The 13,822-nt window shown below is 48.8% G+C and overlaps 1 protein-coding gene across 1 annotated transcript in view; it reads left to right on the top strand.

The window, feature by feature from the left end:
- Window positions 1-13,822, top strand: part of LOC121280446 (6-phosphofructo-2-kinase/fructose-2,6-bisphosphatase 4-like) — a 230,776-nt gene that overhangs the window by 95,405 nt on the left and 121,549 nt on the right. The window contains exon 8 of the mRNA XM_041192440.1: window positions 876-1,083. Within this exon, the coding sequence (XP_041048374.1) occupies window positions 876-1,083 (208 nt within the window). The remainder of the gene's footprint in view (window positions 1-875; window positions 1,084-13,822) is intronic.

The following is a 13,822-nucleotide window of genomic DNA, read 5'->3' as shown; positions in this document are numbered from 1 at the left end:
ATTACAACATCTAGGTTATATTGCCTCTCCTCATTCTCCCAACCAAAATAAATCGCTTCACATTTCTTTGCAATGAATTGCAATTGCTGCATGTCTTCCCATTTCACCAGTCTGTGCTTCTTTGGTCTGCTACTCTCCTCCCCGCTATCTACTACATTTCAGCAGCAATACTTGTGTTTATGTCATGCCTTTAATGTTAAAAATTTGCCCTAACTGCACTACAAAGTGGCATTATAAAACCAAATATAAAACCAAAACTTCATCTGAGCCAGATGAAGAGATATTTGGGCAGATGAAGAGATATTTGGGCAGATGAAGAGATATTTGGGCAGATGAAGAGATATTTGGGCAGATGAAGAGATATTTGGGCAGATGACCAAAAACATGATCAAACAGGGGTTTTTGAGAGTTTTGGATCCTCTGAAGGATTTGAAATTAGCCTCTGCATTCCCAAGTTTAGGCCATTACTATACATCAAACAGAGCAGTGGTCCTAATGCCGACTCTTGAGTACAAAATAAAGGAATTTATGCTGAACCTATATAAATTATTGGTTAGGTCCCAGATAGAGCAGTGTTGACCAATACATTAGTCCCTAGCCATATGTTGCTGCTTACATTTCTGACTCATTAATAAATAATGAGTGACAGATATCACAAACCATTCTGAAAAATAAAACAAGCCACTCACCATTACTTTCAACTTCCTTCCTAAAGCCAAAATTTACATCCATGCTGTCACTTTCCTGTTAATCCCATGTTAACGAGGTATGTGCAAGTTCATGTGAACATGTCTGAGAGTTTGAGAGAACTCGTCCAGATACCTGCCTGAGGGTGTGTTGTTTTTGTTTATTTGTAATATTTCTTTTCCTCAAAGGGATCTGTCTTTTATTAAAATCATGGATGTTGGACGACGATACCTTGTCAATCATGTACTGGATCATATTCAAAGCAAAATTGTTTACTACCTCATGAACATCCATATAACTCCACGTTCCATCTACCTATGTCGCCATGGTGAGAGTGGCCTGAACCTGAAGGGCAGGATAGGTGGGGACTCAGGTCTTTCTGAACGAGGCAAACAGGTGAGTTCAGAATTGTTTCAGATTTCCACTGTGGGCTGTTTGAAGTGTCTCTGCCACCAAAGACTTGATTCCCCTGTCACCCTGGCTGATTCTCCTGCATCACATTTCTGAAGATGTAGTAAATCTTTATTGCATATCTATTTGAATGAAGAAATTGCCTGCAGTTATTGAGTCTGAGTATGATGTGATTTTCTGCGCCTGACACAGTATGACGACCATAGTGGATGCTGATGGAAGCGGGTGGCTGCTGTTTATATTCTTATAAATGAACCAACCCATAACAACATACCAGTTATCTATACTGGTTGTGGTAACGCGTGATATAGTTTGCTGATACTATTTTAGATTTACCGGGAATCTTGCTCTAGCTGTAGGTTAACTTGCCCTCATCTGTTAGAGTTGGTGCTACGAGTGATTTTGGGTGTTTGTGCCCATGTCTATAAATGGTATTATGAAGGAAGACACCATTATTTGAACTCAAATATGCTTTGTTTTTCTTTGCCAGTTCTTGTTTTATCCTCCATTCTGTCGAAGGCTTTGCCTCCTTACTAGGGCGAGCTCTGCAAATGCCACCTGGGTCTTTGCCCCCTATTTATCTGTGACCACTGAGTAAATGTTGATCAGGGTGAGGAAATTGCATCGCCCCATTTCCTCTCCTCACACAACAACATTGCTGGACCAGAATTAAACAGGATTCCTGGCTGACTGCTGTTTTCCCCCTTCCCACCTCAGAAGCCATGGACCACCCCCACCCCCTCATTTCACTCCTGACAGAACACATATTTGTGATCAAAGTGAGGCCATTCCTGATCCACATGGTTCAGCTACTCACTGTCTGAGCCATCAGAAGAGCTGCCTGGTGATATTTAATGGAGACGATCAGGGTCTCACCCACCAGGTGGAAAGCTGGCAAGATCCCCATGTTGTCTCTTTTCAGGCAGGCCTGCCAAATTAAGCAGGGTGACAACTCTCATGCTTGTAAAGTGCTGGTTATAATTTGGTAGGTCTTAAGGTCTTCAAAGTCTTAAGTGGGTTAACTGAATATATTTATTAATTACAAGCTCTATGCACATATATACAGTAAAGGTCCAAGCTAAGAGCTGTCTCCATGCTTGCTTCTACACATGGCTCTGTCCAACACTACACTGACCCCTAGGTGCAGGTCATGTGTTCTCTTACATCATCGTGGGCGGTACTGTATTCAGTCCCATGTTAACTGTTTATGTGCCAGACCCTTATACTACAACTCTAAGGTATTTTCAAGATATCCCAGTTTAACCCATTTTTACATCATTACTACTACCCCATCTCCCTCCATCGCATGCCCTCAAGTCTCTGAGTTCATAGGTTCAGGTGGTCTGGAGGCCTTCCATATTTTGTTCTCATTACTGTTGGAGGAGTAGTAGACTCTGTCGCTTCAGATAAACTTTGTTGAATCGAGATTGTTCTGGCATCTGAGTATCTTTGTCAATTCCTCTCCACAGTACAATAGGAGGGACCCTTCAAGAGATGAGCAGGAGGCTCCTCCCGTTTCTCCTGACTGTACCCTTTGGGGTGCTGACCAGGTCTGACTGGGGTTGGTCATCAGTATCACACTCTACATGATATCAAGAAACAGCTGAAGGCACTGGATACGGCAAAGACTATGGGACCTGACAATATTCTGGCAATAGTACTGAAGACTTGTGCTCCAGTACTTGCTGTGCCCCTAGCCAAGCTGTTCCAGTACAGCTACAACACTGGCATCTACCCGGCTATGTGGAAAATTGCCCAGGTATGTCCTGTACACAAAAAGCAGGACAAATCCAACCCAGCCAATTACCTGGTCAGTCTACTCTCGATCATCAGTAAAGTGATGGAAGGTGTCATTAACAGTGCTAGCAAGTGGCACTTGCTTAGCACTGGTCAGTTAAGGGTAGGCAATAAATGCTGGCCTAGCCAGTGAAGCCCACATCCCTTGAATGAATAAAAAATAAATAAAAAGTAGCTGCTCACTGATACCCAGTTTGGGTTCCGCCAGGGCCACTCAGCTCCTGACCTCATTACAGCCTTGGTTCAAACATGGACAAAAGAGCTGAACTCCTGAGGTGAGGTGAGAGTGACTGTCCTTAACATCGAGGCAGCATTTGACTGAGTGTGACATCAAGGAGCCCCAGCAAAACTGGAGGCAATGGGAATCAGGGGAAAACTCTCCACTGGTTGGAGTCATACCTAGCACAAAGGAAGATGGTTGTGGTTGTTGGAGGTCAGTTATCTCAGCTCCAGGACATCACTGCAGGAGTTCCTCAGGGTAGTGTCCTCGGCCCAACCATCTTCAGCTGCTTCATCAATGACCTTCCTTCCATCATAAGATCAGAAGTGGGGATGTTCACTGATGATTGCACAATGTTCAGCACCATTCGTGACTCCTCAGATACTGAAGCAGTCCATGTCCAAATGCAGCAAGACCTGGACAATATCCAGGCTTGGGCTGACAAGTGGCTAGTAATATTCGTGTCACAGAAGTGTCAGGTAATGACCATCTCCAACAAGGGAGAATCACCCCTTGACGTTCAATGGCATTACCATTGCTAAATCTCCAACTATCAACATCCTGGGGGTTACCATTGACCAGAAACTGAACTGGACTAGCCATATAAATACTGTGGCTACAAGAGCAGGTCAGAGGCTGGGAATCCTGCAGCGATTAATTCACCTCCTGACTCCCCAAAGCCTGTCCACCATCTACAAGGCACAAGTCAGGAGTGTGATGGAATACTCCTCACTTAGCTGGATGAGTGCAGCTCCCACAACACTCAAGTAGCTTTACACCATCCAGGACAAAGCAGCCCAATTGATTGGCAACCCTTCCACAAATATTTGCCCGCTCCATCACTGATGCACAGTAGCAGCAGTGTGTGTACCATCTACAAGATGCACTGCAGGAATTCACCAAGGCTCCTTACACAGCACCTTCCAAACCCACCACTACTACCATCTAGAAGGACAAGGGCAGCAGACAGATCGGAGCACCACCATCTGGAAGTTCCCCTCGAAGTCACTCACCATCCTGATTTGGAAATATATCGCCGTTCCTTCACTGTCGCTGGGTCAAAATCCTGGAACTCCCTCCCTAACAGCACTGTGGGTGTACCTACACCACATGGACTTCAGCGGTTCAAGAAGGCAGCTCACTACCACCTTCTCAAGGGCATTGGGGGTGGCAATAAAGGAGCTAGCCAGCGATGCCCATATCCTGTAAATAGCACCCTCTATTTTGAGGTCTTTAATCCAGACCTTTTTGTCCTTTTTCAGTTGAGGGGAGGCCGTGGCACAGTGGTATTGTCACTGGACTAGTAATCCAGAGACCCAGCATAATGTGCTGGGGTCTTGGGTTTGAATCCCACCACAGCAGATGGAAGAATTTGAAGTCAATAGTGACCATGAAGCCATTGTCGATTGTTGTAAAAACCCATCTGGTTCACTAATGTCCTTTAGGGAAGGAAATCTGTTGTCCTTACCTGGTCTGGCCTACATGTGACTCCAGACCCACAGCAATGTGTTTGACTCTTAAAAATGCCCTCTGAATGAGGGCAGTTAGGGATGGGCAATAAATGCTGGCCTACCAGCAATGCCCACATTGGTCTCTATTGTGGCTACCCTTGTTGGCAGTAGAACCATAGAACCATAGAAAAGTTACAGCACAGTAGGAGGCCATTTGGCCCATCTTGTCCATGCCAGCCCGAGGACACCCAGGTGCCCTTTCTAATCCCACCTTCCTGCACCCGGCCCATAACCCTGCAGCTTACAGCACTTTAGGTGCAGATCCAGGTACTTTTTAAGAGAGTTTAGAGTTTCTGCCTCTACCACTAACTTGGGCAGCGAATTCCAGACACCCACTACCCTTTGCGTAAAAAAGTTCTTCCTCATGTGCCCCCTTCACCTTCTGCCACTTATCCTGAATCTATGTCCCCTGATTCTATAATTCTCCACCAAGGGAAACAATTTTATCCTGTCCACTCTATCTATTCCCCTCATAATTTTGTACACCTCAATCGAGTCACCTCTCAGCCTTCTTTGTTCTAAGGAAAATAACCCCAACCTATCCAATCTCTCCTCGTAGCTACACTTTTCTAACCCTGGCAACATTCTTGTAAACCTCCTCTGCACTCTCTCCAGAGCTTCCTGTAATGTGGTGACCACAACTGCACACAATACTCCAGTTGTGGCCTCACCAGTGTTTTATACAATTCCAACATTATATCCTTACTTTTATATTCTATTCCTCTGCCAATGAAGGAGAGCGTTCCATGTGCCTTCTTTACAACCTTGTCTACTTGAACTGCTGCCTTCAGGGACCTGTGTACTTGTACGCCAAGATCTCTCACTTCATCTACCCCTCTTGGTATATTCTTAGTATAGTAACGGCAGATGAGGGCACATTGCTCATCTGGCATTTGTTCCTGGCAAATCTGTTGGATTTTACTTGCAGTCACTGACAGGTGCTGCTCTGGTGGTAGGCAGGTCATAGTGGGCCAGAATGTCGATTGAGAGCAGCATCACTTTGATGCAAGTGAATGCTTGCTCTTGATGTGTGTCCCAGCACCGTGCCTGGTCCTACGATAAGTAGATGCCTCAAAGGTCAGTGACCTGTGCCAGACTTGGGAAGAAATTTGTCAACTGGTTCACCATCCGCAGGAATCTCTGGAGGTCCAGAATCTAGAATGGGATTGGGAACATAGCTTTTGTTTTCTGTGGGTCCACACGGTGAGGCCTTTATTGCTGACAATGTGTCCCAGGAACTGAATTGATGTCTTGGGGAACTTGCATTTCTCATTCAGCATCAGGTCTGATTCCTGCATGTGCTCTGGGACTGCTGGCAGCATTTTGTCGTGTTCCTCTGTTGTTGTGCCCAAGCCAAAACATTGTCCATATGGTAGATGACACCCTGTAGGCCGTGCAAAATGACTGACATTTTACTTTGAAAATTTCCAGTGCCGAGGTGATTCCAAACAACAGGCGTTTGAAACAGAATCTGCCAAAGGGCAGAATGAATGTGGTCATCAACCTGGACTCTTTGTCCAGGTGAAGCTACAAAAGCCGCTGTTAGTGTCGAGTTTTGAAAACATAGAGAGTTTAGTCAGGCTTTCTGGGAGCATTGGGTGTACTTCTCTGGCTACGGCTTTATTGATCTGTCATGTTGACACCAATATGGATGGACCCATTTGGTTTTGGGACTGGGACTCTCCCAGAGCACCATGTGGTTGGTGGTGGGACCAGGGAGATGACTCCCATGTTTGTCCATCTCATCCCAGCTGCTTCTGCATCTGTTTCATGAGTGGGTAGGGAATCTTTCATGGCAGGAACAGGCACATGGGTTTAGCATCCTCCCTCAATGTGATCTTATATATGTTCTTCAGTCACCCCAGTCCTGTAAAGAACTTCAGGAACTCCTTTTTATACTTGGAGCCAGGCCCTTGTTGGTTGACCTGTCAATTCTTTGCAAAAGGTTAAGGTCGACGCAGGCTTTTCAGCTGAGCAGTGAGCTTCCCTGGGGTGGACCATGCCCAGGGTCCCTCAGACTGGAAAAGCAAAATACTGCAGATGCTGGAAATCTGAAACAAAAACAGAAAATGCTGGAAAAACTCAGCAGGTCTAATGGCATCTGTGGAGAGAGAAACAGAGTTAACATTTTGAACCCGGAACTTCTTCAGAGCTAAAGAGAAGTAAAAATGTGATGAAATTTATACTGTTTAAGTGGGGGGTGATGCAGGTGAAGCTGGATAGAAGGCCAATGATAGGTGGGGGCAAAGGAGAGATTGACAAAGATGTTATGAACAAAAGTACAAAGGGAGTGTTAATGGTTGTGGTGATGAGGACTAAAAAAGGTGGCGATAGTGGCGTTAAAGGTAAGAAAGCAGAATGTGATAATAGCAGAACAAGGGTAAGCACTCTGTGAAAGAACAATATGAACAAGTAACAGACAGCCCTTTAGGGGATGGGGAGGGGAGGGGTCAGTGGTGGGGAAAAGGATAGAAAATGGGATAAAAAGGGTCATAAAAAAGGGGTTAAAACAATGAATAAATGAATAAAAATGAACAAAATAAAAATAAGTAGATAAAAAATAAATGATACTTTTGATAAAACAGATTAAAAGAGGGTTGAAGATGAGAGGAGTTCATGATCTGAAGTTGTTGAACTCAATATTCAGTCCGGAAGGCTGTAAAGTGCCTAGTTGGAAGATGAGGTGCTGTTCCTCCAGTTTGCGTTGAGCTTCACTGGAACAATGCAGCAAGCCAAAGACAGACATGTGGGCAAGAGAGCAGGGTGGAGTGTTAAAATGGCAAGCGACAGGGAGGTCTGGGTCATGCTTGTGGACAGACCGAAGGTGTTCTGCAAAGCGGTCACCCAGTCTGCGTTTGGTCTCTGCAATGTAGAGGAGACCACATTGGGAGCAGCAAATGCTCTGTTTTTGCTCTCCACAGATGTTGTTAAACCTGCTGAGTTTTTCCAGCATTTTCTCGTTTGGTCTCTCGGATTGTACTGTCTTTGTACCTGAATGCCGCCTGCAGTATACCTTTCACCAGGAGTTTGATGCCTCCTGCTCTGTACAGTTGCATTGTGGCTGGCATCAATCATTGGGTGACCAGCCTTGGTCCTGTTCCAAAAGGAACGTAACACTGGCTCCAATTTACAACTTAAAGTGTGTGAAACGGCCATTGACCAAGATGTCCACATTCCAGAAAGAAAATCCAGAATCTTTGACCTCACCTCAAAATGTTAACTCTGTGTGTCCTCTTGGTGTGCAGTCTCCATCTCATGAATCCTCTTGATATCTTCTTTGTGTTTTGATGTTTTGGCTTTGCACAGCTTCCCGAAGTGTCCTATTTGGTTACATTGAAAGCATTGGGGCTGAAACTGCCAGACATTGATCATGCCCATGGGGGCATTTTGCTCCACACCATTGGAATTGTCACACTTCTGGTCAGTTAGATATTGCTTCCCCTGGCCTGGAGTGTCCCTGTTTCTGTGCTGTTTCACTAAGTGGACAGTAGGGTTTATTTTGTCCCATGTTTACTTTCTCCCCTTAATATGGATCTGTGCTGCAAATGGATTTCAGATTGCCTGACAGTCTGGGTGCCTTCTCAAGGGTTAGATCTTCCTTCGCTTGAAGTTTGAGAGTATGTCGTCCACCATTCCTACAGTTATTCTATCCCTGATCAGCTCAGATTTCAGGTCTCCGTAATCACAGCCTTCATCCATTCTGTACAACTCATTAATGAAGGGGTCAGCAGGTTCTCCCAGCTGCTGGACACGTTTTTTTTTAATTTAGCCCTTGGAAGGATTTGTTATTTCTGAGGTTAAAATAAGCATTGAATGATTTTAAGACTTGATCAAATTTTGCAGATGATTTGTTGATTCCTTGTCTAACTATTATATCATCAGCCATAGGGCCTACCTATTAAAGCAATGTGTTAACTTGCTCAGCTTCTGTCTTTTTATCCAGACCTGAAGCTAGCATGTATGTAAGGAATCTCTTTCTCCAGAGTCCCTAATGTTGTTGATCCGGGCCTTGCATAAGTCCAAATTGATCTGGAAGAGTGGATTTCTGATCCATGGTTAAAATTTTTAAATTAAAGGTTCAGCTTTAAGAGGTTTCTGAAAACCAAGATGGCGCCACCGTACCCTTCTTCACGAAGAGTTTTCTCACACTTGCCAGTTTTGCTGGGCTCCCACAGTAATGGCGATGCAATTTCAGGGTGTAATTTTTTTCAATAATGGCTGCCTGATTGGTTAGAGTCTTTCTCACTTTAACACAATGTTCTCTGGCCTTGGAGGCATCGCATCCTGGGTCCTGCTGGCTTTCAAGCTACCTACTCAGTCGCTAGTAATTTTTATTTATTTATTTTTTCTTTGTTCAGAGTGAGCTCAGTCGCTACATGTTCAGACACCAGCTCGGGAGTCAGGTTCGGGAGTCAGGTTCGGGAGTCAGGTTTCTGGGAGTCAGGTTCGGGAGTCAGGTTTCTGGGAGTCAGGTTCGGGAGTCAGGTTTCTGGGAGTCAGGTTCGGGAGTCAGGTTTCTGGGAGTCAGGTTTCTGGGAGTCAGGTTCGGGAGTCAGGTTTCTGGGAGTCAGGTTCGGGAGTCAGGTTCGGGAGTCAGGTTTCTGGGAGTCAGGTTCGGGAGTCAGGTTCGGGAGTCAGGTTTCTGGGAGTCAGGTTCGGGAGTCATGTTCGGGAGTCAGGTTCGGGAGTCAGGTTCGGGAGTCAGGTTTCTGGGAGTCAGGTTCGGGAGTCAGGTTCGGGAGTCAGGGTCGGGAGTCAGGTTTCTGGGAGTCAGGTTTCTGGGAGTCAGGTTCGGGAGTCAGGTTCGGGAGTCAGGTTCGGGAGTCATGTTCGGGAGTCAGGATCGGGAGTCAGGTTTCTGGGAGTCAGGTTTCTGGGAGTCAGGTTCGGGAGTCAGGTTCGGGAGTCAGGTTTCTGGGAGTCAGGTTTCTGGGAGTCAGGTTCAGGAGTCAGGTTTCTGGGAGTCAGGTTTCTGGGAGTCAGGTTCGGGAGTCAGGTTCGGGAGTCAGGTTTCTGGGAGTCAGGTTTCTGGGAGTCAGGTTTCTGGGAGTCAGGTTCGGGAGTCAGGTTCGGAAGTCAGGTTTCTGGGAGTCAGGTTCGGGAGTCAGGTTCGGGAGTCAGGTTCGGGAGTCAGGTTCGGGAGTCAGGTTTCTGGGAGTAAGGTTTCTGGGAGTCAGGTTCGGGAGTCAGGTTTCTGGGAGTCAGGTTCGGGAGTCAGGTTCGGGAGTCAGGTTTCTGGGAGTCAGGTTTCTGGGAGTCAGGTTTCTGGGAGTCAGGTTCGGGAGTCAGGTTCGGGAGTCAGGTTTCTGGGAGTCAGGTTTCTGGGAGTCAGGTTCGGGAGTCAGGTTTCTGGGAGTCAGGTTTCTGGGAGTCAGGTTCGGGAGTCAGGTTCGGGAGTCAGGTTCGGGAGTCAGGTTTCTGGGAGTCAGGTTTCTGGGAGTCAGGTTCGGGAGTCAGGTTCGGGAGTCAGGTTCGGGAGTCAGGTTTCTGGGAGTCAGGTTTCTGGGAGTCAGGTTCGGGAGACAGGTTTCTGGGAGTCAGGTGTCTGGGAGTCAGGTTTCTGGGAGTCAAGTTTCTGGGAGTCAGGTTCGGGAGTCAGGTTTCTGGGAGTCAGGTTTCTGGGCGTCAGGTTCGGGAGTCAGGTTCGGGAGTCAGGTTTCTGGGAGTCAGGTTTATGGGAGTCAGGTTCGGGAGTCAGGTTTCTGGGAGTCACGTTCGGGAGTCAGGTTTCTGGGAGTCAGGTTTCTGGGAGTCAGGTTCGGGAGTCAGGTTTCTGGGAGTCAGGTTCGGGAGTCAGGTTCGGGAGTCAGGTTCGGGAGTCAGGTTCGGGAGTCAGGTTTCTGGGAGTCAGGTTCGGGAGTCAGGTTTCTGGGAGTCAGGTTTCTGGGAGTCAGGTTCGGGAGTCAGGTTTCTGGGAGTCAGGTTTCTGGGAGTCAGGTTCGGGAGTCAGGTTTCTGGGAGTCAGGTTCGGGAGTCAGGTTCGGGAGTCAGGTTTCTGGGAGTCAGGTTTCTGGGAGTCAGGTTCGGGAGTCAGGTTTCTGGGAGTCAGGTTCGGGAGTCAGGTTTCTGGGTGTCAGATTTCTGGGAGTCAGGTTCGGGAGTCAGGTTTCTGGGAGTCAGGTTTCTGGGAGTCAGGTTCGGGAGTCAGGTTTCTGGGAGTCAGGTTCGGGAGTCAGGTTCGGGAGTCAGGTTTCTGGGAGTCAGGTTTCTGAAGTCAGGTTTCTGGGAGTCAGGTTCGGGAGTCAGGTTCGGAAGTCAGGTTTCTGGGAGTCAGGTTCGGGAGTCAGGTTCGGGAGTCAGGTTCGGGAGTCAGGTTCGGGAGTCAGGTTTCTGGGAGTAAGGTTTCTGGGAGTCAGGTTCGGGAGTCAGGTTTCTGGGAGTCAGGTTCGGGAGTCAGGTTCGGGAGTCAGGTTTCTGGGAGTCAGGTTTCTGGGAGTCAGGTTTCTGGGAGTCAGGTTCGGGAGTCAGGTTCGGGAGTCAGGTTTCTGGGAGTCAGGTTTCTGGGAGTCAGGTTCGGGAGTCAGGTTTCTGGGAGTCAGGTTTCTGGGAGTCAGGTTCGGGAGTCAGGTTCGGGAGTCAGGTTCGGGAGTCAGGTTTCTGGGAGTCAGGTTTCTGGGAGTCAGGTTCGGGAGTCAGGTTCGGGAGTCAGGTTCGGGAGTCAGGTTTCTGGGAGTCAGGTTTCTGGGAGTCAGGTTCGGGAGACAGGTTTCTGGGAGTCAGGTTTCTGGGAGTCAGGTTTCTGGGAGTCAGGTTTCTGGGAGTCAGGTTCGGGAGTCAGGTTTCTGGGAGTCAGGTTTCTGGGAGTCAGGTTCGGGAGTCAGGTTCGGGAGTCAGGTTTCTGGGAGTCAGGTTTCTGGGAGTCAGGTTCGGGAGTCAGGTTTCTGGGAGTCACGTTCGGGAGTCAGGTTTCTGGGAGTCAGGTTTCTGGGAGTCAGGTTCGGGAGTCAGGTTTCTGGGAGTCAGGTTCGGGAGTCAGGTTCGGGAGTCAGGTTCGGGAGTCAGGTTCGGGAGTCAGGTTTCTGGGAGTCAGGTTCGGGAGTCAGGTTTCTGGGAGTCAGGTTTCTGGGAGTCAGGTTCGGGAGTCAGGTTTCTGGGAGTCAGGTTTCTGGGAGTCAGGTTCGGGAGTCAGGTTTCTGGGAGTCAGGTTCGGGAGTCAGGTTCGGGAGTCAGGTTTCTGGGAGTCAGGTTTCTGGGAGTCAGGTTCGGGAGTCAGGTTTCTGGGAGTCAGGTTCGGGAGTCAGGTTTCTGGGTGTCAGATTTCTGGGAGTCAGGTTCGGGAGTCAGGTTTCTGGGAGTCAGGTTTCTGGGAGTCAGGTTCGGGAGTCAGGTTTCTGGGAGTCAGGTTCGGGAGTCAGGTTCGGGAGTCAGGTTTCTGGGAGTCAGGTTTCTGGGAGTCAGGTTTCTGGGAGTCAGGTTTCTGGGAGTCAGGTTTCTGGGAGTCAGGTTTCTGGGAGTCAGGTTCCGGAGTCAGGTTCCGGAGTCAGGTTTCTGGGAGTCAGGTTTCTGGGAGTCAGGTTTCTGGGAGTCAGGTTCGGGAGTCAGGTTTCTGGGAGTCAGGTTCGGGAGTCAGGTTCGGGAGTCAGGTTTCTGGGAGTCAGGTTCGGGAGTCAGGTTTCTGGGAGTCAGGTTCGGGAGTCAGGTTCGGGAGTCAGGTTCGGGAGTCAGGTTCAGGAGTCAGGTTCGGGAGTCAGGTTCGGGAGTCAGGTTTCTGGGAGTCAGGTTCGGGAGTCAGGTTCGGGAGTCAGGTTTCTGGGAGTCAGGTTTCTGGGAGTCAGGTTGGGGAGTCAGGTTTCTGGGAGTCAGGGTCGGGAGTCAGGTTTGGGAGTCAGGTTTCTGGGAGTCAGGTTTCTGGGAGTCAGGTTCGGGAGTCAGGTTTTTGGGAGTCAGGTTTCTGGGAGTCAGGTTTCTGGGAGTCAGGTTCGGGAGTCAGATTTCTGGGAGTCAGGTTCGGGAGTCAGGTTTCTGGGAGTCAGGTTTCTGGGAGTCAGGTTCGGGAGTCAGATTTCTGGGAGTCAGGTTTCTGGGAGTCAGGTTTCTGGGAGTCAGGTTCGGGAGTCAGGTTTCTGGGAGTCAGGTTTCTGGGAGTCAGGTTCGGGAGTCAGGATCGGGAGTCAGGTTTCTGGGAGTCAGGTTCGGGAGTCAGGTTTCTGGGAGTCAGGTTTCTGGGAGTCAGGTTCGGGAGTCAGGTTTCTGGGAGTCAGGTTCGGGAGTCAGGTTTCTGGGAGTCAGGTTTCTGGGAGTCAGGTTTCTGGGAGTCAGGTTCGGGAGTCAGGTTTCTGGGAGTCAGGTTTCTGGGAGTCAGGTTTCTGGGAGTCAGGTTCGGGAGTCAGGTTTCTGGGAGTCAGGTTTCTGGGAGTCAGGTTCGGGAGTCAGGTTTCTGGGAGTCAGGTTCGGGAGCCAGGTTCGGGAGTCAGGTTTCTGGGAGTCAGGTTCTGGGAGTCAGGTTCGGGAGTCAGGTTTCTGGGAGTCAGGTTTCTGGGAGTCAGGTTTCTGGGAGTCAGGTTCGGGAGTCAGGTTTCTGGGAGTAAGGTTTCTGGGAGTCAGGTTCGGGAGTCAGGTTTCTGTGAGTCAGGTTCGGGAGTCAGGTTTCTGGGAGTCAGGTTTCTGGGAGTCAGGTTTCTGGGAGTCAGGTTCGGGAGTCAGGTTTCTGGGAGTCAGGTTCGGCAGTCAGGTTCGGGAGTCAGGTTTCTGGGAGTCAGGTTCGGGAGTCAGGTTTCTGGGAGTCAGGTTTCTGGGAGTCAGGTTCGGGAGTCAGGTTCGGGAGTCAGGTTTCTGGGAGTCAGGTTCGGGAGTCAGTTTCGGGAGTCAGGTTCGGGAGTCAAGTTTCTGGGAGTCAGTTTTCTGGGAGTCAGGTTTCTGGGAGTAAGGTTTCTGGGAGTCAGGTTCGGGAGTCAGGTTTCTCGGAGTCAGGTTTCTGGGAGTCAGGTTCGGGAGTCAGGTTTCTGGGAGTCAGGGTTCTGGGAGTCAGGTTCGGGAGTCAGGTTTCTGGGAGTCAGGTTTCTGGGAGTCAGGTTTCTGGGAGTCAGGTTTCTGGGAGTCAGGTTCGGGAGTCAGGTTTCTGGGAGTCAGGTTTCTGGGAGTCAGGTTCGGGAGTCAGGTTTCTGGGAGTCAGGTTCGGGAGTCAGGTTTCTGGGAGTCAGGTTTCTGGGAGTCAGGTTTCTGGGAGTCAGGTTCGGGAGTCAGGTTCGGGAGTCAG

This window comes from Carcharodon carcharias, chromosome 7, assembly GCF_017639515.1.
Source record: "Carcharodon carcharias isolate sCarCar2 chromosome 7, sCarCar2.pri, whole genome shotgun sequence".
NCBI lineage: Eukaryota > Metazoa > Chordata > Chondrichthyes > Lamniformes > Lamnidae > Carcharodon > Carcharodon carcharias.
The sequence above is the reverse complement of the archived record's forward strand: the minus strand, read 5'-3'. Positions and strand labels throughout refer to the sequence as shown.